The 25,744-nt window shown below is 40.8% G+C and overlaps 1 protein-coding gene across 3 annotated transcripts in view; it reads right to left on the bottom strand.

Moving 5' to 3' along the window:
- Positions 1-25,744, bottom strand: part of CRPPA (CDP-L-ribitol pyrophosphorylase A) — a 231,552-nt gene that overhangs the window by 77,687 nt on the left and 128,121 nt on the right. For all 3 annotated transcript variants that reach the window (XM_040965017.1, XM_040965018.1, XM_040965019.1), the window contains one exon: positions 11,961-12,092. In XM_040965017.1, the coding sequence (XP_040820951.1) occupies positions 11,961-12,092 (132 nt within the window). The remainder of the gene's footprint in view (positions 1-11,960; positions 12,093-25,744) is intronic.

The raw sequence follows: 25,744 nt of genomic DNA, 5'->3' as shown, positions 1-25,744 counted from the left end.
GCTGGGATCCCCTGAGGGTGCAGGTTCATGTCTGCCTGGAAGCAGGTGGTCCTGCTTCCCATTCAGCTCGATATCTGGCTTGGGAGAGCAGTCCAGCACAGCCCAGGACCTCAGCCCCCTGAACCCATATGGGAGACCTGGAAGTGGCTCCAGGCTCCTGGCTTAGGATCATCTCAGTTCTGGCCATTGTGGCTACTTGTGAATCAGCAAACAGAAGATCTTCCTCTCCGTATCTCCTCCTCTCTGTATATCTGCCTTTCAAATAAAAGAAATAAACGTTTAAAACAAAGAAAAAAAAGGGGGAAAGGGAAGGGAAAAGAAAAGGGAAGAGGAAAGAGAAGGGAAAAGGGATGGGAAGGGAAGGGACAGAATGGGAAAGGAAGGGAAAGGAAGGGAAGGGAAGGGAAGGGGCCAGCAGAGCATAAAGAACCAGCAGGAAGACCCAGGAGAGAGAAACAGAGGGGCCAAAACCCTCATTTCACCTGAGTCAGACAAAACCCAAAGCCATAATCATGGGCCTCACAGCTCTAAGAGGGTTGTTAATCCATGCTATATTTCTGACACTTATAATTAAAAGGCGCCAACTAAAAACCAAGTAGTCCACCAATTTGTTTAATTGGCTTAAAATCAAATCTACCTTCATCTTCCTCCAATATCACTTAGCTGAAACTGACATAAACAATGTATATTTCAAAGTGGTTACATCTTAATTCTTTTCAGAGAGAATATTGAAATCTACACAATTAGCATAAAACTACATGTATTTGCATATATTAATAGATTCTATGTTACTGTGGATAAAATATCAACGTATTAAAAAGTTACACTGCCTACAAATTTAAGTATCAAGTCAGACACGATTTTATATTATTTAACAGAGTCAAGCATTTATTTCTTAATCTGAGATTATTATATTTTCCTTTCCAGGTAATATATTTAATGATACTGGTAGTTGAGCCTAAAAGAAAATGTATGCATCTCACCCAAAATATCATAAGCAGCAGAATATAGATAACAATTTAATTAAAGCCAAGGTTAATCTGAATCCACTTAAAATCCAATAATATAAACTGATCAACATTGTGTGAGGGCAAGGAGTCAGCACTCTTTAGCCACGTATCTCAGACAAATGCTGGATATTGAATTGGACAACCACAGACGTGTAAGATGCACATTCAGGTTTGGCACTTCAAGTGAAACTGAAATGTCACTGGAAGAAAACTTACCATCCTTCCATAATGAATCTCATTACAGTCAACCAACATGTGACAGGGATATCATTTAGTCATTCCTGCGACTCTCCTAAAATTGTTTTAAGATCATAACCTGGTAACTTTTCTGGGTTTACTAGTTTTTCTTCACTGGACTGTTAAGTGAGGAGATCTGAAATCAACATAGGCCTAAGGCGGCTTAGCACGTACACTCTCTCCATAGGTGAAATCCTAGATACTCCTGTTAGAAATACAAGGGGTCTCAGTGCTACATCCAGGCTTCCACGAGACAACGGTTCCCCCGCACACAGCCACACACAGCAGCAGAGAGCAAAACAGCTGCGCTCAGGACTTCCCTGAACTGATCACAACGACTACATTTTGCTATGACTTAACTAACCTCTGGAAAACATCTGTCTGTGGATACATGAATAAAATTATGGCTTGTATTATTCTTCTAAAAGACTTATACATTTGAAAGAAAAGTAAGAGATGAATCCTCCATCAATTTTAATGTTTCTGTCTTAGGCTTGCTCGACCCAGTCCAGGCCTGGGTTACCTGGGGAGTGAACCAACAAATCAAAGAGCTCTCTCCCTTTCTCTCTGCAACTCCACCTTTCGAATAAACAAATCTTTTTTTAAAAAGCACCGGAAAAGGCCTGCCTCTCAATGATGTTACAAAATGGATCAAATTTCACCCTTATGAACTCAAGACACTTTCAAACCATGGCAAAATAACACTCAGTGGCTGCAAACCACTAGCTCCCAGGTGCTTACAAAGTAATGTTTAGATCAAATGCCATGTTTTCGTTACTGAAGTTGCCATCAACGCTCAGGAAGTTGGGCCCTTGCATGTTGCAATATTCAGTCTAGGACTAGCATGTTTAAAAACATGTTAGCAATGTAATCTAAAATGTTGCATTTAGGGATCATGTCTATTTTTTTTTTCATGCTGTAGAACTGAGAATGGAGCAGTTCAATTGGATGCAATTTCTGATCTAGGGCTTTAATTTGTTCTCATGAGAAAGAGTGAAATCCAAGTAAAGCCTGTACTAACGCTGGACTTTCCTCAATTAACAACATCAGCAAAAGACCACCCTTGCTGAAAAGCCTAAATCCTATAATTGCAGCAAAACATCTTAAATATGGACTGAGACGTTTTATAAAGGCCTAAGAAGATTAGCGTGGTGAGGAATATGGCACAATTAAATGTAAACCCTAGTTCATCTAGCAAAAAATCATCACTCGCTGTTGAAAGTCCACAGCTCTACTGATCAAGTCATAATCTTAAGATACTGGACAAGGAAACACATGCACAATGACCTGAACATTCACTAGAAAGCAACTAGAAACATACAGTATAATGCAGATGTGCTATAGAGCCACCAATGTGCAGGCTCAGTTGGAGTAAACGCCTCTTGGGCGGAGCTTCTTGTTGGGTGACTGGTGTCTGTTCACAGCAGCTTCTCTTCCCAAAGGAGGAAACCGTTACTTAGTTACTTCGGCTTTGTCACTTTAGAGTAACCAAAGGAATCTCCACCTGACTCCCTCCAGCAAGCTGAAGGCAAAGCCACCTCAACAGGTGACCGCCATTTCCATCACTTCGCAGTACCCTCATTTCAGCATATGAGCTATAAACAAAAACTACACTGCCTTTATTTAAAGTGCTAGAATATATCCAGAGATAAAAACTACAGCTTGTTCTACTAGATCACTTGTATGCGTGTCTCTGGATCTCCCATCGGACTGAATTACCCAAATGTAGTATCTGGTTGCTAATTATTTTCTATTATGATTTAGAAGCTCTCAGGTCATAACTACAAATTCTGAATCATATTTTTATGTAGCTGGGAAAAGCGGCAAATTCACCGGGGTACTCTTTTAAAACATGATTCCTGGTAGACTTAGGACACTGTGATTACAGAAACGCAACATGTGAACAATGACAGGAGCATGTGCTTATCCTGAATGGTTTCTTTGTAAACCATCTGTGGGTATTGTTCTTTCTTTCCTCCTTTTTTCTTTTTTCTTTCTTTCTTTCTCTTTTTTAACCTGTTAAAACACAGTGTCCAAGAGCGGTGGCTGAATCCATGCTTGTTATTGAGCCACTTCATTTCCTAAGATCATTTGTATGAAATCGTCATTCTCCATTTGGCAAGAGGAAGTGCAGCTTAATCAAAACCTGTTTCTTGTCAAAAATGAGTAATGAGATGGGTGGAAAACCAACAAACTTTCCTATTTTCCATACACAAAGCAATAGACCAAGCATTACTCAAACTTCTCACTCTCTGTTGAGAAGGCCCCTCTCTGTTTCCATCGTGACCCTAATCACAATAGAATTACAGGGCAGGATTCTCAATGACCATATCATGTGATCTAATTTTAGAAGTTCGCATTTCTAAGCACTGACTGCTTGAGGCAGGCAGGAAGCGGACTACACAGCACTAAAGGCTACACTTCTCCCTTGCCCTCCTTGGAAAACGGTTCTGAAACTTAATTTCTCATTCCTCCAATCATTTACCTCTGACCTCAATGACACAACAAATCTAGTACACAGGGCTGAGCGTGGTAGCTTAGTGGCTAAATCCTTGCCTTTGCATTTCCCTGGGACCTCGTATCAGGGCAATTTATGTCCCAGCTGCTGCAAATCCCATCCAGCTCCCTGCTTATTGCCTGGGAAAGCAGTCAAGGATGGTCCAAAGCTTTAGGACCCTGCACCTGTGTGGGAGACCCAGAAGAAGCTTTTGACTCCTGGTTGTTTCAACCATTTGGGGAGTGAATCAAAGAATGGAAGATCTTCCTCTCTGTATCTCCTTCTCTCTGTATTTCTGCCTTTTCAGTAAAAACAAACAAATAAATCTTAAAACAAAACATCTAATACACAATAGGCACCACCAAACATTCCAGAGACTCCATGACTACTCTTGCTGCATAACTGTCATTTCAACCTCCGGGCTCTTGGCTCTAGTTTGACTTCCCACCCTGCCTGATGTTCTCAAGTTTGCCGGCATGCAGGTGAGGGTCTCCTCCTGACTCCGTTCATCACTGTCATTTTAAGAGTTCTGCACACAGCAGCTTCTGCACTGATGTGCCCAGCCTCTCTGGAAGTCCTGCTGGCAACCAGCAGATGCCTCCTGCCCCAGGCTCAGGGCATAGGGAGAAAGAGGAGCTTCTGCTGGGAGCCCACAAAGAGCTGAGTCCAGGCAGCAGTCAGCAGAGAAAAGGAAGAGGTCCTTCCCAGAGAAGGCCTGAGCTGATGGTAACTCTGAGAAAGGCCCCAAGCTGGCAGACCCACAGGACTGTGAGATCATACGTGTTCTTTCAGCTCAGTAACTTCTGGTCCTGCAATAAGAACTAACAAACACATTGTTCAAAGGAACTATCTCCTCAACAAGTTTCCATGGTAATTCCTCCTTCATTCATATGTCGATTTGCTTCTTTTATAGAAAAAAGAAAATGAAAACACAGGGGATAAAATTTTGGCACAGTGGTTAAGCCAACATACACATTCTATATAGTGCCAGTTTGAGTCCCAATTGCTCTGCTTTTTAAAAATTAATTTCTTTTGCTTGATGATACAGTTTCATAGATTCTAGGATTTCCTTTCCCTCCTACCCCAAACCCCATCACACCAATGATTTCGCCTAAATCGTTACTATAGTCCCTCATAAACAGTCATAAGCCCATCATTTGGCTGTTTAAGCGTATCCTAACACTGCAGGTATGGACAGTGGCAGAGAGTCCAGCATCCTGTTGTCAAGATGTATTTAACAGTTTCACATTTCCTTTAGATATATTCCCAGAACTTTAACCACTGCTATTCAATATAGTATTGGAAGTCCTGGCCAGAACTTTTTGGCAAGTAAAATAAGTTAAAGTAATTCAAGTAGAAAATGAGGAATTAAAACTATCCCTGTTTGCAGAAGACATAATTCTCTACATAGGAAAACCAAAAGATTCAATCAAGAGACTATCAGAATTCATAAAAGAATTTGGCAGGGCAGCAGGATACAAAATTAATTAACATAAATCAATGATACTAGTGTACACAAACAGCTCCAACGCTGAGAAAGAAATTGCAAGTACATCCCCCTCTAAAATAGCAGAGAGGAGTCTTAAATACCTTGGAATTAACCTAATCAAAGACATGGAACACCTCTATAATGAAAATTATATAACATTAGAAAAAGAAATGGAAAGACATTAAAATATGGAGAAACTTACATTGTTCCTGCATCAGCAGGATCAACAACCTTAACATATCCATATACTAAAAGCAACATACAGACTCCATGCAACCTCAATCAAAATCCCACATTCTTCTCAGAAATAGAAAAGATGATATAAAAGTGCATCTGGAAACAAAAGAGACCACAAATAGCCAAAGCTATCCTGAAGAAAAGAAATCAAACTAGAGGAATCACAGTTCCAGAACAGTGGTCCTCAAGACAGTGTGGTACAGGAACAGAAAGCTAGTTTCTGTAGTGTAGTGGTTATCATGTTCGCCTCACTGATACAGGAACAAAGAAGATCAATGGAACAGAATAGAAACCACTAAAGGGAGCCCACACATGTACAGCCAACTGATCTTCGACAGAGAACTGAAAAATAATCCAGAGGAAAAGCCTGGTCTCTTCAAAAAATGCTGTTGGGACAACTGGATAGCAGCCTGCAGAGGTGAGAAGTAAGACCACCACCCCCCCTCCCCCGCCGCCCGTTACCTTATACAAAAGTCAGTGTTGCCAGCCATATCTGTATGTACTGGCTACATGCCGTACCCAAAATGGCGCCGGCCAGAGAGGCTAGATCTTGGTGCCTGGTGGAAAGTCACGTAGCTTTCACAGTACTGCGCACACGCCTAGCGCATGCTCAGTGAGCTGCGGCGCGGCAGGCACGTAAACACTGGGACTGACGAATCCAGTCGCCCAGGACCCTGCGTAATCATGACGCCGACCTATCATCGGCGGAGGCGGGGCCAGACAGCACATAAGAGTAGAAGCCTGCCGGGATTCGCGCTTCCCTCCTCATGTTAGTGTGCACAATAAATTTTACCGCAGGAGACTTCACACGCGTCTGCGTCTTATTGCTGGGCGGTAAGACACGTGGGCGCGACAAGTCAGCTCTAAATAGATCCAGGACCTGAATCTGCACCCAGAAACCATCAAACTATCAGAGAAAAACATAGGCAGTACTCTCCAAGATATAGGAATTGGAAAAGACTTCTTAGAAAAGTTGCTCTGCTTCTAATCCAGCTGCCTGCTCCTGCACCTGGGAAAGTAGGGAAAGACTGACCATGTGCTCACACTTCTGGCTGGACTCCCAGACTCCTGGTTTCAGCCATGGCGCTCATTTGGGGAGAGAAGCAGTAAATGGAATCTCTCTCTGTCTCTCCCTCTCTATTGCCCTGCCTTTCAAAAATAAATAAACCTTATAAACTAAGACTAAAAATGAAAACACAAAGGTCTGCAGCAAACTCTTTATATCTGCATTTCATTTCTCTATTTGCAAGTGATATAAGTGGCACTCCCTAACAGACCTGCCAGGGTAGCCAATCTAACTCCCCCTCAAAATAATTTTCATCCACAAAGTGACACATTTCAGGACCTTCATATTTTCCCAAAAAGTTTCCTAAACAGTGAAATCCAAAACAATACTCAGTGTGAAAAACTAGTCCAGTAAACGTTCCCACATCAGAAAGGCTGATGGCTCTGACTGGTGTTACGGGTCTCTGGGTAAACAAATTTGGTGTTTCGTGTTTGGCCTGCAGGCTTTCTAACTTGGTGCCACTAGCAGGATCCTGTGCTTAGTAAACAACCCACACAGACTCCAGGAAGTAGCGTTTCTACATCCAACCTCCCCCAGGGTCATCCTGAGAGGAAGGACAAGTTTGGGTTGTGCAGCTTTCAAGCATGCACATGATTCTCCAAATGAACAAACGTGACAGGTGCACAGCAGGTGGGGTACTGAGGTGGAGACTGGCAGGTGCACAGCAGGTGGGGTGTTGAGGTGGAGACTGGCAGGTGCACAGCAGGTGGGGTGTTGAGGTGGAGACTGGCAGGTGCACAGCAGGTGGGGTGTTGAGGTGGAGACTGGCAGGTGTGCAGCAGATGGGGTGTTGAGGTGGAGACTGGCAGGTGCAGAGTAGCTGGGGTGTTGAGGTGGAGACTGGCAGGTGCACAGTAGGTGGGGTGTTGAGGTGGAGACTGGCAGGTGCACAGTAGGTGGGGTGTTGAGGTGGAGACTGGCAGGTGTGCAGCAGGTGGGACACTAGAGATGCAACCTGGAAGGTGGGGCTCCCCTTTGTACCTTCCATGGCCAGGCCTCTGAGTTCCAGATACCTCTGGCAGCTAGAACTATTAAGTTCCTCAGTGCTGCATTGAGCTGACAAAGTGATTCAAAGTCAAGAATGTATCCTGGATGTCCAGTGCGGGACACACAAGCTCTTTACAACTCAGCCAACATGGATGAGAGCACGATGGACCCAAGAGCTCATAAGTGAGATTAGAAAGAAAAGCCATTTTGTTACGAAAGTACTTCAAATCCATGCATAGTTTTTTTTTTTTCATGATTCACATTCTTCATGAACTCTTTAGCTACCTCTCCTAGGAACAGATCTGAAACAAGTAGTTGCACCAAAGTAAACCAGTCTTTCAATTCTACACTTTGAATTCCCTACATACTTCATTCTAATACGGTGGTCTACTTTACAGTTTGTGATACAAACTGATCTATAAAATTTCATCTAACCACATGTGTTATCAGGAGGTTAATGCAGTGACGCTCAGGTTTTACAAATCATCACATTTTACAGATAACAAGGAATGGATCCGTTGTGATGATTTTCTTCTGCATCTGTAGCTGCAGCAACAGCAAGAGAGGGGAACTAGGCAGGGAGAGGGGAGGGTGAGTGTCAGAGCCCCTCTACTCCCTGGGTCCATACCAGAGCTTAGTCCAACTCTGAGCATCGTATGGGCTTTTCCAAAGTTGCCATCTGACAGAAATGCTCAGGGAGTCAAACAAGGAGTTCACAAGTCACACTTCCAGCTTGGAAATTGAAAGTGGTTGGACCGCACCAGCGTACATCAGCCTGTTAATATTGGCTTCAACCTTCTTCTCTACATCTTGGTGTCCCTACCCACCATTTCAATGTCACTTTGTTTCTTAATATGCATGATAAAAAAACTGTTCCTTTCTGAGTTACACTAAAATATATCAGTGCTGATGAATAATGCTTCCAGGGAAGATTGTATGTGCAAGGAAAAAGTAATCAGGCTCAAGGCCCCTGCTGCCATGTATCACTATGAGATATACATCCTGTTACCACAGTGGACCTTCCCATGTCTCCAGCAAGCCATCTCGCACTGTGTGGAGTGCAGAAGTTCTGACAGGGGCACTTGCGCAACTGGAGAATCAAGAACCTAGAAAACTTGAGGGACCTGTCCAAAGTTATGTAGCTCATTGTACAGGTTAGAAGGGAAAAGGAAGCAGATCAGCAGAAGAAACAAGTGGATGTAACAGGAATGTGAAACCACTTATCCTGCATCCAAATCTCAGAGCATGAGAAGTGCGTGGATCAAATGCAAGATGGCACAGGACCTATGCATTTCATGGACTTTGAAATCTCTACTATTGGAGAAGCTCAAAACAAAAATATGGTGAAAATGTATATTTGCAAATATTTTTCATAAAGGAGTTACTGTGAAAGCTTTTAGATTTCAACAAAATTAAGAATGTAACCTCTAAGCTTGAATCATTCATGCAAAAAAATATTACACCTCTATAAGTGATTGCAAAATGATTAGGCACAAAATTTCACATGATTAGAATATGTTTCCCCAAACATAATTTTATCCAATGGGCCAAAATGACAATGTCCATGGTAAAGTTGTATTAACAAGTATAAATGAGTATTTCACATAAAGAAGTATTTAAGACATATTATATAAGATATACATGTATCAAGACATCAGATTAAATGTCCGTTGTTCTGTGCAATTACTACACACAAACTAAAATAAGTAAAATGTAGACTGTGATCATTTGTGCAGCTTAAGCCATGAGCCTTCCACAGTGAGCCTTGCATGGTAATTTGAGAATGAAGGATAGGACCTGATTTAAATTCACCCACAAAACTGTGAAAGAAACGCTCTCCCTGCAAAGAGTTCCACTCCACATAAACTTCACACCTTCCCTGACTCAGTGCCCATGTGAAGAGCCCACCAGTGGATCAGAGAGTCAGGAAAAAGCTCCACATGATATGTGCACAGCCAAGTCAGTACCATGAGCCAGAAGATAACCTCTCCTCAAAGGTGCAATTCTAAATTATTTATTTTCTTTTCAAGGTTACCATATGAAGTTAATGTCCATTTTATATATATATATATAAAAAAAACAATGCTTTACTACACTGACCTTGCCAGAGAATGAATCATATTCAACCATTTTTGCAAGCATTCTTGCTATCTAAAAACACACACTGAAGAGTGTGTCTGCAGTTCAACAAAGCCTGTTTCAGATCTCCTGAAGTTATCAGTTGAGTTAATACGCATACGTTGCTGAAAAGTTATGGTTTGATGCATTTGTCACTCATGAAGAATGACTGGTGACTCATCAACGAAACGCTGGTTTACCATGGTTTACACATCCTGGTACCAGAAATGAGAGATCAATTCTTTTTCTTTTCCAGATGAGATGTTTCTAAAGATGCACACAACATATGTACACGTAACACACATGGGTAAATTATATGGAGTGGAAATCATAGCTACCATACTGCGTACTACTCTGTGAACCAAAAGCAATCATGAGACAAACACAGTAAGACTACGAAGTTTAAACTCACTAAACACAGAAAAAGTGCTGCCAAGGTGTGTTCAATAAATCTACACAAACACAGCAACACAGATCAGCAACATCATGCGCAAAATATATTTTTAAAGAGCTTAAGTAATTCTATTTAACCATAAACACCACAGAAGTCAAGCCCTGTGAAAGTGCAGCCAAAAAAAAAAAATCAAAGGCCATCTACGCTCTCAGGAATTTCTCACACAGAACAAGGCAGGCCTTTATTTAAATCAGAAAAACTACATCTACAGCACATACTTTGGAGACAATGTAATCCGTTCTCTTCCAAGGAAGAGCTGTCAACAAACCAAAGACCTGCCCAAGGAAGTAGCACCTGATGTTACTTTCTACCAAAAATGGCTAAAAATCTAGACCGTTTTCAGTCGTCAGAGGCTTAAAGGAATATACCGGATAAATCTAGGAAATACATACCAATGGTGATCACAGCGGAAGACTAGATTTAGAAATTCACGTACAAAGTGAAAAATCCTACAGAAAGCTACCTGTCAGAGAATAGTCAACACTCTTTTTTGACTCTTACACATGCCTAGCAATGAGAGAATGCCTGTGAAGTAGGTACTCCACACAGCAGGTAGTCAACCAACTGAATGGAATAAGTTACATCAACAGCAGACCATGCTCAGAAGGTTAGGGCATAGCCTGGAGAGCGTTCTCCCAAGCTGTGCCTTTGCCGTACAAAAGAACGAAAAATAAGCATTTTCTTAAAAAATTCCAGGATAACATGCACTGCACAACAAAATACATGACAACTTATTGAAGAGGAAATATTCCCGAGCCAGGTTTTCCATCTTACTCTGTCAGTTACCCATTGTTGGGAGATTAAACACACCTTCACGGGTCGTCCTGACTTTAACAAACCCGATAGCACCAACAGCGCACAGCGCCATAATCCTGACAAAACGCAACTTGTCCTGCTTCTTGTTGACTAAACCAAAGTCATGCTTGCGTATTCTGGGAGCAGGGGAAATAACCTCAAAGTTAAAGAAAACCCGGTCATGGGGTAACAAGATCTCTATAGTTAAAGCCCTATTGCTCCAGATTTCAGGTTTCCAATTTCAGCTGCAGGCTAAAAATTCATCTTGAATCATTTCATAAAAACTGCTGTCACTCATCACTCACATAGAACGTTAAATACCTATCATTTTCAAGACAGGAAGTACGGAATCATTTTATTCTGGACCACAAGAAAGTTGACTGTTACAAATAACATTAAAAAATAAGAAAGTCACTGCCCCACTTGCTAGGACTCTCAGGCTGTACCTTCAAGAAACTCAAACGTAGTCCTAAGCCTGATGAAAGCTATTGGTGCACAAAAGGCAAATTCAACTCGTGCAGCCAATTCCCCAGATGTTTCATTTTCAATAGCATTCTTCTGCACTAAGATTCCAGCACACTAGCTCATTCTGCCTTCGCCTTAACTATCTTGCCACTATTGAAGATGTATTTCTCTACATAAGTTCCAAGTCTTCTCATAACCTAAATACCGGACACTGCCTGCAATAACCAGATGACATGCTAACATGCTGGGGGGAAAAAACCAATGAGAAATTCATTTTTTAAACGTCCTGTGAAGGTAAGCAGTTTCAGAACATTCCACTGGCTAAGAGAGCTGTGCAGTCAAACACAAGAGTTCCACCAGAAGTGAAGGTTTTCCTATGCTATATCTAGCAATTCTGTGTAGGCTACCGAGCTCGAGACATTGGCCAGTTTATATCCTTGCCTAAAACACTTGTTCTCTTTTATTTTTTTCACTTTTTTTTTCTATCTATCACAGCACAAGAACAGGTGAATAATTTTCCAGGATATCAATATCCATAGTTTCTAACAAAGGCAGGTTTTTGCTCACAGAGCATACCATTCGGAGGCTGTGAATATTCTACTTACCTGTGGGTAACAAATAAGAAGGCAAGACAATAAAATATTTCTGTTTTTCAGTTCTTTTGCCAGCTCCCTAATCCACATCAGGCTTTCCAGTTTCTGACTGAGAGGTACCGCTTGACAATCAAGAAAGTACACCTGTAAAACACCAGGAGTGACAAAATATTATTCCCTTTAACATTCTCGAGGAGTGGGGTGGAGAAACATGAAAGAAAACTCAAATCATATTTACAATACTGCAATTATTTTTATTAACTTGCACTTATTTCTAGTCATGTTCTAACTCATAAATATTTATTGAACAAAGTCAGTGAAACCTTTATGAATGCAGACACAGTATCTGCAGTATTAAAAAAAACGTGGCACGCTGATATTATATTGCAGATTGGATCATAATCAAATAGGTACAAACCATATGATTTCATCAGTTTCTTCAGTGCAACTCATAATGTGTAGCTAAGTCTAGACATTTTAGTCCGATGATTAGCATGCTATGAAATGAGTGATCTAAATCAAAGTCAAGAGAAATGATTAAGCTTTCTGGAAGAATCCTTACAAAGTAGTTAATAATTGCCATGTGTAGCAATTATCTAGTCCTTAATGTAAATCCAGAAGTATGCAGAACATTTAAGCAGTAGTTTCTCAAAAACATTCAATTATTTCACAAGCATTATTTTCAACTACATTTCAAGGATCTCCTGTCTCCAAATTCTTGAGGATTTTATAATGTTGTTTCTTAACACAAATATTTAAATCATAAGGCCAGTGTTGTAGTGTAGCAGTTAAGCCACCACCAGCTCCAACTCGGGCATCCACTATGAGCACGGTTCCAGTCCCAGCTACCCCATTTCCTATCCTGTGAGAGAATCAGGTTTTTCTTTCACAACTGATAGCCAAATGTTTGGGATCCTGCCACCAACATGGGAAACTTAGATGGAGTAACAACTTTTGGCTTTGCCCTGGTCCAGCCATATGGGGAGTGAACCAGCAAATGGAAGAACTCTGTCTCTAACTCGGACTTTATATAAAGTCAAAAACAAAACAACAACCAAAAAAAAGCCCAGCTATTTAAGATATAAAATGTACACACAACATTAAAACTCAAGAACATAAGTAACCTGCTATTGTAACCAATTTAGGAAACTTAAGCATTAGATACTATCCATTGGTAAGTTTTCACTAGCCATAAGTATTTTAACACACCCCCAGCCTCCAACACTAATTCCACCCTACTTCCCTTTTCATAATAACAGGATCTGGATCTTACTCTGTTGCAATGGGGATTGAGGTATTTTTTTCTTCATAAAAATCGCTTTTACTTTTCCAAAGAAAACCGCTTACATAACATCTGTTTTAAAGAGAATTATACCAACTACTCTTTTTGGAACTCTTCAATTTACTTAATTGAAGCTCTAGATAAATATCTTTAATTGAATTCTGAGATCATATATTACAAAAAACCCAAGCCATACTAAACCAAAAGTATAGACAAAGGAAGAAAAATAATAATGTTTCTGAAAGGTGAGAAGCAGAGAGCAGGTGCAGGTACTTCTGTCCACTCCCGGCAGAAGAAGAGACTGCAGGATATTGACCTTGAGTTCCTGCTCACTCTGTTTCCCTGGAAACTAACAATGGTGGGAATTTAGCTGTTCCACTAAGTTACTGTAAAATGGTAAAACAGACAAGACCAAAACAAAAATCCAGGTTTAACAGAACACAGGGCACAGTAGCTTCCAGCATTCCTATTGCCTCGTAAGACATGGAGATAGAGTAACTGTGAGAGTCTGCACTGATTACCTGTGAGAGAGCAGAGTCTAGATTCTAGGAAAAGAACAAACGGGTAACAGCATTGGTGAGAAATCAGTAATTCAATGCTAAACATGACAAATTTCACAAATTAAGGGAAACAGTACATAAAAGTGAGTAATAAATCAACTAACTACTTATGCTTCCACAAACTGCTCTATTTCTAAGATGATACTCTATGCCATCCAACAGAGAGATAAAAAACACGAAGCAACAAGATATAAGAGAAATAACATAGGTCATTTTCTTGAAATACTATCAGTTTAAAAGAATTGTACAAGTTCATGAAATAAAGTTTAAAATACACAAAGAGGCCCGGTGCAATGGCTCATTGGCTAAATCTTTGCCTTGCAGGTGCTATAATCCCATTTGGGTGCTGGTTCACGTCGTGGCTGCTTCACTTCCCATCTAGCTTCCTGTTTGTGGCCTGGGAAAGATATAGAGAATGGCCCAAAGCCTTGGGATCCTGCACCCTCATGGGAGACCTGCAGGAGGCTCCTGGTTCCTGGCTTCAAATTGTTTCAGCTCCAGCCATTGTAGCCACTTGAGGAGTGAACCAACAGTTGGAATATCTTTCTCTCTGCCTCTCCTTTTCTCTGTAGATCTGCCTTTTCAAAGGACATGAATAAATCTTTTAAAAGATATTTAAAAATAAACCAAGATAAGCATCTTAACTTTATGAAATACATACCCAAGTTAACACAATGCAAGCATCAAGAAGTGGCATGTGTCTCAAAATTCATTTACCATTTGTAAAGGTTTGATGACATCACGAAAAACAGAAGACAATTGCAAGCAGATGTTTCTCTTACTATCGTGAAATTTGAGCATATACTTTAAATACTTGTACTGCTACTAATTTTAAACTTCTAAAACATAATAAGTTATAAATTCCAGGGCAAAATGCCATTTGGTAACAAAAAAAATACAATCAATATTTAATTTTTAAAAAGCATGGTTGATTTATAAAACCACAGCTTAGGGGTAGAAAATGACCATGCAAACTCAGGAGAAATGTAAATGTTTTACCCTAATAAACTGACTTCCAGCATGCACAGCCTTGTATCCACTGAAAAATTGCAAAATATTTTGTCTGGGCTGAGTTCTGCAGACTGGCTTACATATATATCAAGAAGGCAGTGTTTGATCTCTTTTTGTACTGGTCACTGGCTACATGGAAATCACAGCAAAACATTTCCCCAATTAGCATGAGATTTCTAACAGTTCTCACATATATATAAAGAAGATGAAGCTTATCCCTCTACCCTCCAAAAACTATGTCTAACTACACGCTAATGAGAGGCAGCGAACTGACTCATGTAAGGGAGTGGACTGCTTAAATGCAAAGCATGTGGACAGCTCCCCTGGGCCCATGGGTGGGCAAGGTTTCTGGACATCAGGGTCTGCAGTCTTCCCTGCGCTCCCTGGGCCTCCTGGCCTCCGCTTGGCAAGTGCTGTCGTTCTGTCTGGCAACCATTCAGTGCATGTCCACTGCCAGGGGAGTCCTAGGTGATTCTGTAGATGTGGCTGTGTGATAGTCACATCTCCGGAGAGCAGGTGCTCAGTGGACAGTAACTAATGAGGGAACACAATGGTCTCCACACCCCCGCAATGAACAGTCCTGCCCCATTCCAGAGTCCTGGGCACTGGAGAGTCAGAAAAAGGAATCGGGTTGATTTGAATTCAGGGGCAAATGCTCAAGTTGCTTATGTGGCTAAGAACAAAGCTACTTTGTGAAGCTTTGTCTGTACTCAAATAAGGAATTCCTGATTCCATCAAGAAAGGTGGTCAAAACAGAAAGTTTTGGTAATTGTCAAATACCTACATTAGGGATAAAGAGTAGACAGAGATTCCCTGAATCTGCACAATAAATCCTACAAAATGAACCCCGTGTGGGTACAGGAAAGTCAAGTGTGCAAATTACAGCCAACATCTTCAAAGCATCGCTTTTCAACAGAACTTACAAGATAACTCTAATAACTAAAGAAATTAAAGATCAAAACAGGAATTTATCTTAAGAACTAAAAAAGAAAATTAGAAAAACTTTCATCTCTCTTCAAATAGTTATGAATTATATGAAATCTATTAATGAAAATAATTAAATGTGCTTTTAAAAAGATCAATTGCTTAATATCAAACCACTTCATTAAAACAGAATGAGTTTAAATTAATGTCATCACAAAAGTCAACACATAGTTCTAACGAACAGAAAAATAATTACAACAATCAAGCAAAAGAAGAACTCATTTACAAGTCTTCACAAAATAGGATACCAGCAAAACTAGCAGGTTGAGAAATAATCGAAGTTCGCACAACACAGTAAATAATATTTTGCATTAAAACATCACCCACACAAAAGACTTAAATGTTCTTGTTGATGCAAAGAATTAAGTAAAAGAGTTTTATAATATCAGTACTGATGCTATATTTGTGCCTATATCTTATTTTAATTCTTTATTAACAATAGCAAAGAATAATAAAAGCAAAACTTTGGTATATGTTCAAAGTCTTTTAGGAAACTTAATATCACTTTAAAAACATTTTTTTAAAAATCAAAAAAATCAGGGCCTGGAGCAATAGTGTAGTGGTTAAAGTCCTCGCCTTGCAAGCCCGGGATCCCATATTGGCATCGGTTCTAATCCCAGCGGCTCCACTTCCCATCCAGCTCCCGGCTTGTGACCTGGGAAAGCAGTCGAGGACAGCCCAAAGTTTGGAACCCTGCACCTGTGTGGGAGACCTGGAAGAGCTCCTGGCTCCTGGCTTTGGATTGGCTCAGCTCCAGCCAATGCGGCCACTTGGGGAGTGAACCATCAGATGGAAGATCTTCCTCTCTGCCTCTCCTCCTCTCTGTGTATTTGCCTTTCAATTAAAAAAATAAATCTTTTTTTAAAAATAAAAAAAAAATAAGGGTAAGCATGATGGTTAAAAAGGCAAGCATCAGAATCCCACTAGGGTGTCAGTTCATGTGCCAGTTTTCCCACTCCCAATCCCACTCCCTGCTTGTGGCCTGGGAGGGCAGTGGAGCACAGCCCAAAGCCATGGGCCCCTGCACCCACATGAGACACGGGAAGAAGCTCCAAGCTCCCAACACCCGCCCCGCCCCGCCCCCCTCCCCCTCCCCACCCGCTCCCCACTGGATCAGCTCAGGTCTGGCTGTTGGACCATAGGAGGAATGAACCAGTAGAAGGAAGAACCCCGCCCCTCCCACTCACCTCTCCTTATCTCTGTAAATCTGCCTTTCAAATAAAAATAAATAAGCCATTCAAAAATAGACATTTTCAAACTCTCTCATGCAGAATTCTTTAAGATCACATTTAACCAATGTGACCGCACAATGAGTACAGCATTACACTCAACCACAATCAACTCAACAACTGTACCAGCTGTAACAAGTGTTGGTATGAAGTCTTTACAGCAGTCCTAATCATTAATATGAATCCACAATTTATTTAGCTAATATTATTGCACATAAATGCTTAGAATGTTTTATCTCTTTATAAAAACTAGCAGATGTAAATTTCCAAAGTAAGAAATTTCAAGACAATAGGCAGGTGATTCTTTGCAACTTCATGGAGAGAAACTGCTCATATCTCCCCGTGAGATTTTTGGCAGTTATGAGTCCGTACAGCCCAATCTTTTATTCCTGCCTAAAAATTACCACCCCAAATCCTGCTATGAACAACTAGAACTGCAAAACGCCAAAGTATATCACACTTGAGGGGATACAGATGAGCTTTCACTTACTGATAAACAGATTCTTGAAACTGTGAATAACTAGCGAATGTGTGGAACTCCAACACTCAAAACCGAGATTAGCACAAGTCCCTTACTAGCCACGCATGAGTAATGAGGAGACAGCACCAACATTTCCTTATCATAAGAAACATTTTTTTTTTTTTTGGTTCATGTGTACATCATACTGTGAAGAAAGAACAATGCCTGCAGCATGAGGAAACAAAAAAGAGAGCCCTGTATCTGTGGCCCCTTATGGCCTTGAATGTCTCAGGTTAGGACAATGTAGACACTTGGCTACATCTCTGTGAGTTGCAGATCATTAAATTACTCATCTCACAGAACCAGTAGACTCTCGGAGTCCATGCACACATAAGCAAAAGCTCAACAAGAATGGGGCAAGAACTACCAAAAAGAATGAAAAGGAACACACAAGTTTGACACAGTGGTGGTAGCCCTGTGCCAGCACAGAAAAGGACTCACTTTCTTAATTTATTTGAAAAGCAGAGACACAGAAAGTAGTAGTTTCCATCTGCTTGCTCACTCCTCAAATGCCTGAAAAAGCCAGGGCTGGTGCAAATCTACGCCAGAGCTCCTAACAAGGCAGCGAGAAAACAGAAGGAAAAAATCCAAAAAATGTAATGCTAAAAAGACTTCAAATTTAGATGAAAATGCACCATCCACCTATCTAAACCCTTCAGTATGCAAAGATTAGAGACAATGCCCAGGCAGAGAAAGGAGAAAGCTATTACCTAAGAAGAGGATGTAAGTCCATCATTGAGACAGCTGAAGATGTTGGAATTGCAGTAATGGACATTAAACTGCGCAGTAACTGAGATCCAGGCATGCAAAATATCTAGCAGAGAAACATCAGATGTAAAACGAACATAAATTGCATGCTAGGGATGAAACACTCAAAAGCATACAATAAAAAATTGCCTTTTTTCTCTCTCTCTGTATAATTCGAGACTTTCCTTATCTGTGCACCAGCACAGTCTGGGAAAGCACACCCTCAGCACCAGGGCTCAACTCCACAGAACATCCCACGAACAAGCAGCTGGGATCAGCGTGGGCACACGGACGCAGCTTTCACAATGGCGTAACAGGAAGTTCAGCAACGCCAGGAGGAACCGCTGCACCACACGTCACGTTCCGCTGCAATAGCATCAAGTTAGCCTTTACTATAAACTAAGTTGCTCAACTCCGAACTAAGGACAAAGGCGCACGTTCTTCATTCAAGGGCTTCCTGACCCAATTCACTGAAGAAAAAAGATCACCACCACCACCAACAACAACAACAACATCCCTTCCCTTTCCTTGATATTGCAAATATCTCACAAGTCGATCACGTTAAACATATGATCCAAATAAAATATGGACATGGACAGGAAAGAAGACTCAACTGCCATCTGTAACATTGGCTTCAATATTTCATCTACTTATACAAAACTAACGAATATTTCCTTTTAAATATATGCTTAGTTCCAATTTGAGCTAAGAAGTAAAATTAATGCTCCAAAGTTCAACATTTTGTGTACTTAAAACATCAGCCAGTTAATCAATTAGAATGTATCTTGGAACAAATAAAAAAGATGTTTCCTCCAAAAGATATTGGAGCATAATTCTCTAACTTCTAGTTTTAGGATGCAAATTGTCCCATTTACAAGTGAGAAACATTTAAAACTCAATGCCTCTTCTAGAGCACATAAAGAAAAAAATATTCAAACTAAGACAGAAGCAGTCATTTCTCAACTATAAGATGTTTCATAAAACTAAGACAGGTGTGATTTTTAGAAAGAAAAATAGAACCTAAAAAGGTAAAACGAAAAAATTTTTTAAAAATTAAGTGAGGGCATTTGCTTTGAGGTTAAGTCTGCTTGTAACATAGAATACTGGAGTGCCTGCTTCTGATTCAGCCGCGCGTGGCTGTACCTGGCAAAGCAGATGGTGACAGAGGCAGCACGGCAGTCCCAGGGCCCCTACCAAGACAAGAATGGAGTTCCTGGATCCTGGCTTCAGAGATGTGGGGAACGAAGCAGTGGATGGAAGATCTTTTTTTCTTCCTCTCTACCATTATAATTTTCAACTAAGTAAACAAGTCTTTCAAAAATACACATATTTCATAAGACTAAAAACAGTTATCTATAGGCTAGACAACCATTTTAAAAGAAAAGTTTTTAAATGAAAAATTTAAAAATTAAACCATACTGGGGTGGGGGGCATTTGATACAATAGTCAAGGTGCCACTGGAGATGCCCACATTTTATATACAGGTATCTCATTCAAACCTCAGCTACCCACCCCACTTCCAATCCAGTTTATTCCTAATGGACTCCCTGGCAGCCAGCAGGTGATGGCTCACATACTAGGGTCCCTGCCACCCATGTGAGAGACCTGGATGAATCCTCCAGCCCTGACTTCAGCCGGAAGAGCCCATCTTCTCTTGGGAAATTGAGGAATAAGCTATCGGATGGAAGATAATGTCCCTTTTTCTCTGTCTGCCTCTCAATCTTTCTAAATCTCTCTCAGTCTCTCTCCCCACTCCCTCATTCTTTCAGCCTTTCAAATAAAACGAAATTTTTAAAAGCTGCGCTAGAAAAGAGAATAACAAATTAGGATAGTAACATCCATTCTGCAGTTTAATGGGAAATCGTATTAAAACAACTGAGAAATAGCAATACTCCTGTGATGCATAGAGTATAACTATTTGCTGTGCTGCAATTTCTACTTCTTCACACCCAACATTTTTCATTGCTGCAAGTAAGTCATCACTGAGTCTTGAGTGACAACAGACAGCACTGGAATGGGGTAGGAAGCAACACTGAGCAGGTCATGGGAAATCCAAGTCAAGACACATCTCCAAAAATGTTACATGGGCCAAGGCTGGGAATGAGAAAGCCCAAAACACAAAGTTACTAAGGAAAGACCCCAAAAGATCATATCATCCTCCAGAATTAGAATAATCAGGGCAATAGAGCAAGAGAAAAGTGGAAGGAGTAGAAAAACACATAAAGTGTTTTATGTAGCAAACCCAGATAAGTCATGTAACAGTACGTATGGAAAAGCATGGGAAGTACACCATTACAGAGGGCAAACTGCTCCTGAGGGACTGTCCAAAGGGATGGGGAGCCTTGGGAAGATTTTAGTGAGGAGAGCAACTTCATAGAGTTCCAATCGGCAGAAACTCTGATGGTGCCTATGTTGTCATCAAACCTAAAATAATGAGAGGAAGTGGGTGGACAATTCTCAGGGGAAAGGAGAATTCAAGCTTTTAACTTGCATCTGCTTGAATGTTTTTGCCACGATGTTGAGGAATAACAAAGACTATAAGCTAAAATGTAGCAGATAGTATGCATATATTAAAATAGACAGTATGCTGCCTACATCCATGCCTTTGTCTAAAAGGCTCATTGGAATACGGTCACACTCAATTCTTTTACGGTATGTAGACGCAGGTTGTGGCTGCTTTGGTTACACCAGGAGCTCAGTCTTACCAACAAAGACCACATGGTTCAGAGAGCCTAAAATATTTTTTCTCTACCCCTTTATATGAAAAATTTGCTCACATCTAATTAATTACCTTAGACCCAAGCAAAGAAAGAGCTTGAGTTAGCTCTTCTAAAATCAGAGTTTCCTACTAAATGGTCTCTCAGATATCTTTTCCCTCAACAATATAGGTTCCTCTTACTCAAAAGGGGCAAGTACAGACAGTAATAAACCTTATGCAGCACAGTGAAATAGGAACTGGCCTATTTTTGGACTGGGGATCATTTGTGTCTATGATGACCAAGTCTCGGGATTGCTTGGAGGATTCAATGGGATCAGTTAGGCTAAAAGAACAGAAGGGTGACTCATTCCATCCAGCATTTAATGAGAGCCTGTTCCTGCTGACAGTCACCTCAACAGGACAACCACATCTGTCGGGAGGGTCCTGAGAATGGCACATGTGGCACGTGCTCCATCACCATGACTGGGAAGGGCAGGAGACCCGGAATTATTGATCGATTTCTGCTGGTTGACCACATCACTGTCATCACCTCCAACACGAGCAGTTGGGAAACAGCGCTTTCACAGACTTTAAAAGTGGAAACAGAATACTCAGAGAGGACATGCATGTGATCTAACCAGACCTGTCCTCCTATTCCCTATACCTGAATGAGTGACAGATAATCAGTAACTACTTATTGAACCTCCATGGGACAAGTATTTGTCAAAAATGAAACTTAAGTGATGATATAACAAGTATTCGTTATAAGTTAATATTTCTGATCACTTCAACTTAATCATTTGAGGATGTAACTACATGTGTCTATTTTCTAAAGTGAGAATTCGTGAAAGCAGCTTAACCAAATGTCAGAGACAGCCAGGGAAGTGCTCTGTAGGCTGGGACACCACAGAACCTTTAGCTTCTCCCCTGTCTATCCAGCTCAGCCAACTCTCAGAACCTCGGCCACTGGAAGGAACAGAAAAGTCCAGACAGTTCTCCTCCCAAGATGTGAAGGGGGCACCTTAAACCCAATGTCTGCAGACCTTGGTCAGTGCTGAGGCTGGTGACAAAACACTTCGGAGGGGCCCGGCACGGTGGCGCAAGTGGTTAAGTCCTCACCTTGCACGCCCGGGATCCCCTATGGGCGCCGGTTCTAATCCCGGCAGCCCCGCTTCCCTTCCAGCTCCCTGCCTGTGGCCTGGGAAAGCAGTCGAGGACAGCCCAAAGCTTTGGGACCCTGCACCCGCGTGGGAGACCTGGAAGAGGCTCCTGGCTTCGGATTGGCATAGTGTCGGCCGTTGCGGCTCACTTGGGGAGTGAATCATCGTGAAGATCTTCCTCTCTGTATCTTCTCTCTGTATATCTGCCTTTCCAATAAAAAATAATAAAAAATAAATCCTTAAAAAAAAAAAACACTTCGGAGGTCAAGGTGCAGACTCTGCAGTTCAACATCACAGGAATAGATTTAAGCGACAGATTCTCTGACGCTCTCAGTTTAGATCGATCATTTTAGCAGAGCAAGCCAGGGAATGATGGCAGTGATCCCAGCAGTATTGGGAGGTTCCTTGATTTGAACCGTGCAGTTTTGTGTATGGTGATTTTTGAAGATCAGAATGAGGGGATTGGGGGGAGAGAGGAGGCGAAATCCCAGAGCCTATAGAACTGTATGATAACAAATTTAAAAAGAGCAGAATGTTGAATTCTTTAGGCACCAGAGACTTTATTTGGTAAGATTCTGAAGCTACATGTTGATTTACTATGCTAACTAACAGGAAATGCAGCAAGCACATTCAAACTAGAACCAGTGGGGCAGGCAGGTGGTTTATTAAGATGCTGTTTTCTCACACCGGAGTACCTGAGTTTGATTTCTGGCTCCGACTCTGGACGTGTTTCCGTGCTAATGCACACCCTAGGAGACAGCAGCAACGGCTCAAGCCATTGGGTCTTTCCCACTCAGGGGAGAAACCTGGACTGAGTCCTCAGCCACCAGCTTCAACCGCACAGTGCTGGCTTCAGTCACACACAGCACTGTGAATAATGTTCAGTGAAAGAAGCTTCCCATCCTGCTCCAGTATTTGAAATATTCTCTAGGATGCCATCAGGAGCATCTCAGACTAAAAATAAAGATTCTGGACTAAATTTCAAAGATGTTACATAACTTGAACAGGTTAAAAGATACTTCTGGGGCCCAGTGCAGTAGCCTAGCGGCTGAAGTCCTCCCCTTGCAAGTCTGGCATCCCATATGGGTGCCGGTTCTAATCCTGGCAGCCCCATGTCCCATCCAGCTCCTGCTTGTGGCCTGGGAAAGCAGTCTAGGATGTCCCAAAGCCTTGGGACCTTAAATCCTAACTCCAGATTCAATATCCTTACTATATCAGCTTGTCCATAATCTCCAAGAATCAAGGCCCTTTTAAATATGAGCAATAAAGTCAAGCTTAATGATTAGTCCATTAATTTGAAATCTACAACATATCTGTGCTATTATTTGTATTACATCAGTTTCTCACCTATATAACATGTAACTAAAATAACAGAGGATGCTGAAGATGGATTTAATTCCACCCTTATAATTCCATCCTTAAGAGGATGACAGAATTATGTCAAGTAGAATTCAGTAGCACAAAAAGTATAGTGAGATAAATTGCTTAGCATGTTTTTGGAAAACTGGAAAAAAATCAATGTTTGAACTCCTTACCTAGGACTAAAATTAACGTAAGCTTACAAAAAAAAATGTAAGCCTCATTTATTTTTCTCTCTACACATTTTATGCTGTTTAACAAACCCATTGAATAGGACGGCAGAGAAAAATTCACAAGCAACTCTGCCCATTTGAACAACCTGAACAAACCACTCAAAATGTGAAACAAATAGTGATCCTAAACACTACGTGAAAGCAAGAGTTATTCATGGAATTTGGTAAAAGTTGTTGAATTTGTTCTGTGCACTGTACCATTAAAACACCATTGTATCCAAAAATAAAAAGTCTTTATTCATCAAAAGAATGAATACAAGGAAGGTGTAGCCTGGTAGAATCAGTTCTTTATACATTCCCAGTTACGTGTCTGTCATAATTCACCTTGGGGAGTTCTGTGTCCCACAATGCAAACATTCTCTTAACCATCGAGCCATATGCAAAGATTTCCTAAAACTTACAAAAACACAGTCAATCCTTCCTATTCAGTGCCTCCTTCAGGAATGACTGCATCATTCCCCGTGCTTTGTGTCAGACGTGAATTCTTTCATGATCACAGCTGCAAAAGGGTTCTACAGGTATTCTTCAACTGATATTTATTTAGCTTTTATTATTGATCTGGTCAGGAAATACCTGAGATTTACTATCCAAATATTAACAGAAGGGAAATGAAAAGCACTTGAAGAATTTGCACAACTGATCTTTAATTTCTGCTGCTGAAGTAGCCTGCAAGCTACGAAAGGGAAAACCTTTTAGTGGCAACCCAATATTCAATGTATAATTTTAAAAAGTCAATGTATAGTCACAGCATAAAGCCATGGCAGCAAAAAGGTTGTGTCTGGAGTAGAAAAGGAATATGAACCTGCTCCTGAGGCCAGCTGGCATACTCACACATGCTCCCTTAGAAAATAAAAGTAAATAAATAAATAATGCAGGGACTCAAGACAGACATTGAGAAGCACATGCAACATGGTGCCAGGGAAAGCTGATGCAGCCAGCTCTCTTTTCTTGAGTGTATAAGAACTTGTGCCTTGAAAACACATTGTCTTCATCTAGTAAAGCTAAGGTTAGCAGGGAGAAAATGTATAGAATTTGCCAAATGAGTAAAAAGTGGCAAGATAGATGTTTGGGATCTGGTAAGAAATTTCATACAACTGTAGACGTTTATAACAAATTCAATAAAGAATACACTGTAAGGCTTACGTATGTACCACTAGCCCTTCGGAGTAAAGCGTTGTGTCATTTGTTCTTGATGAGGAAGGACTATCGGGTACCTACCTGGGCGGATAGGCATATTTTTTCATCTCTTCCCATTTTATTGTTTAACACATTCACGAGGACATCCAAGTAACAAGCGCAGATGATTTACTGCATGTCGGCTCTGCCTCGGTGTGCTGCACGAACTTCTGGAAGCGATTGATATTCCTGTGACAGTTTCCCCAGATGTGAAAGTATCAAGTGTCAATGGACGGTGCTTTTCTAATTTTTTTTTTCTATTTGCTGACATGTTCAAATATTAAACATTCTGAAGTGTTTTAAAGATCATATTTCTCATTTCTTATGTCAATAAACTTGCTACTAACCGGGACTAAATTAGGTTCTTTGGAAGGTTTATATATTCAAAGCCTTAAGGGTCCACTTGGAAATGCATGTGCTAAAGTAAATTCATGCAAAGACCCCAATCTTTCATGATGTGCCAGTGACATTATTGTCCACAGAGGCAGGGAGAGCTGGAGCTCTGATACACTTACTCAGATGGTTATAACAAGATCATTCGCTGTGAAAAACCAACAGGAATTTTACCAAGCAAAATCAAAGAGTTTGTTTCTCAGTTTTAAACTTTTGTTTAGGTTTCTTGTCAATTTCTTCCCATTTCTAGCCATCCAACTTTCTTATTTGAACTCATTAGGTGAATAAGCTACAAATTATATTGTCTAATACTTCATGTGATATGTTCCAGGGGGTATTTTGTGGAAACCTTGCTAGAATCTAATAAATTAAAATCTTGATTTAATTTGTTTGATCGGAAAGGTATTCTTGAGCTGTAGGCAACAGGGTTTAACTTATCTTTGC

This window comes from Ochotona curzoniae, unplaced genomic scaffold (genome assembly GCF_017591425.1).
Source record: "Ochotona curzoniae isolate NIBS_2020 unplaced genomic scaffold, NIBS_Ocur_1.0 scaffold_3835, whole genome shotgun sequence".
Lineage (NCBI taxonomy): Eukaryota > Metazoa > Chordata > Mammalia > Lagomorpha > Ochotonidae > Ochotona > Ochotona curzoniae.
The sequence above is the reverse complement of the archived record's forward strand: the minus strand, read 5'-3'. Positions and strand labels throughout refer to the sequence as shown.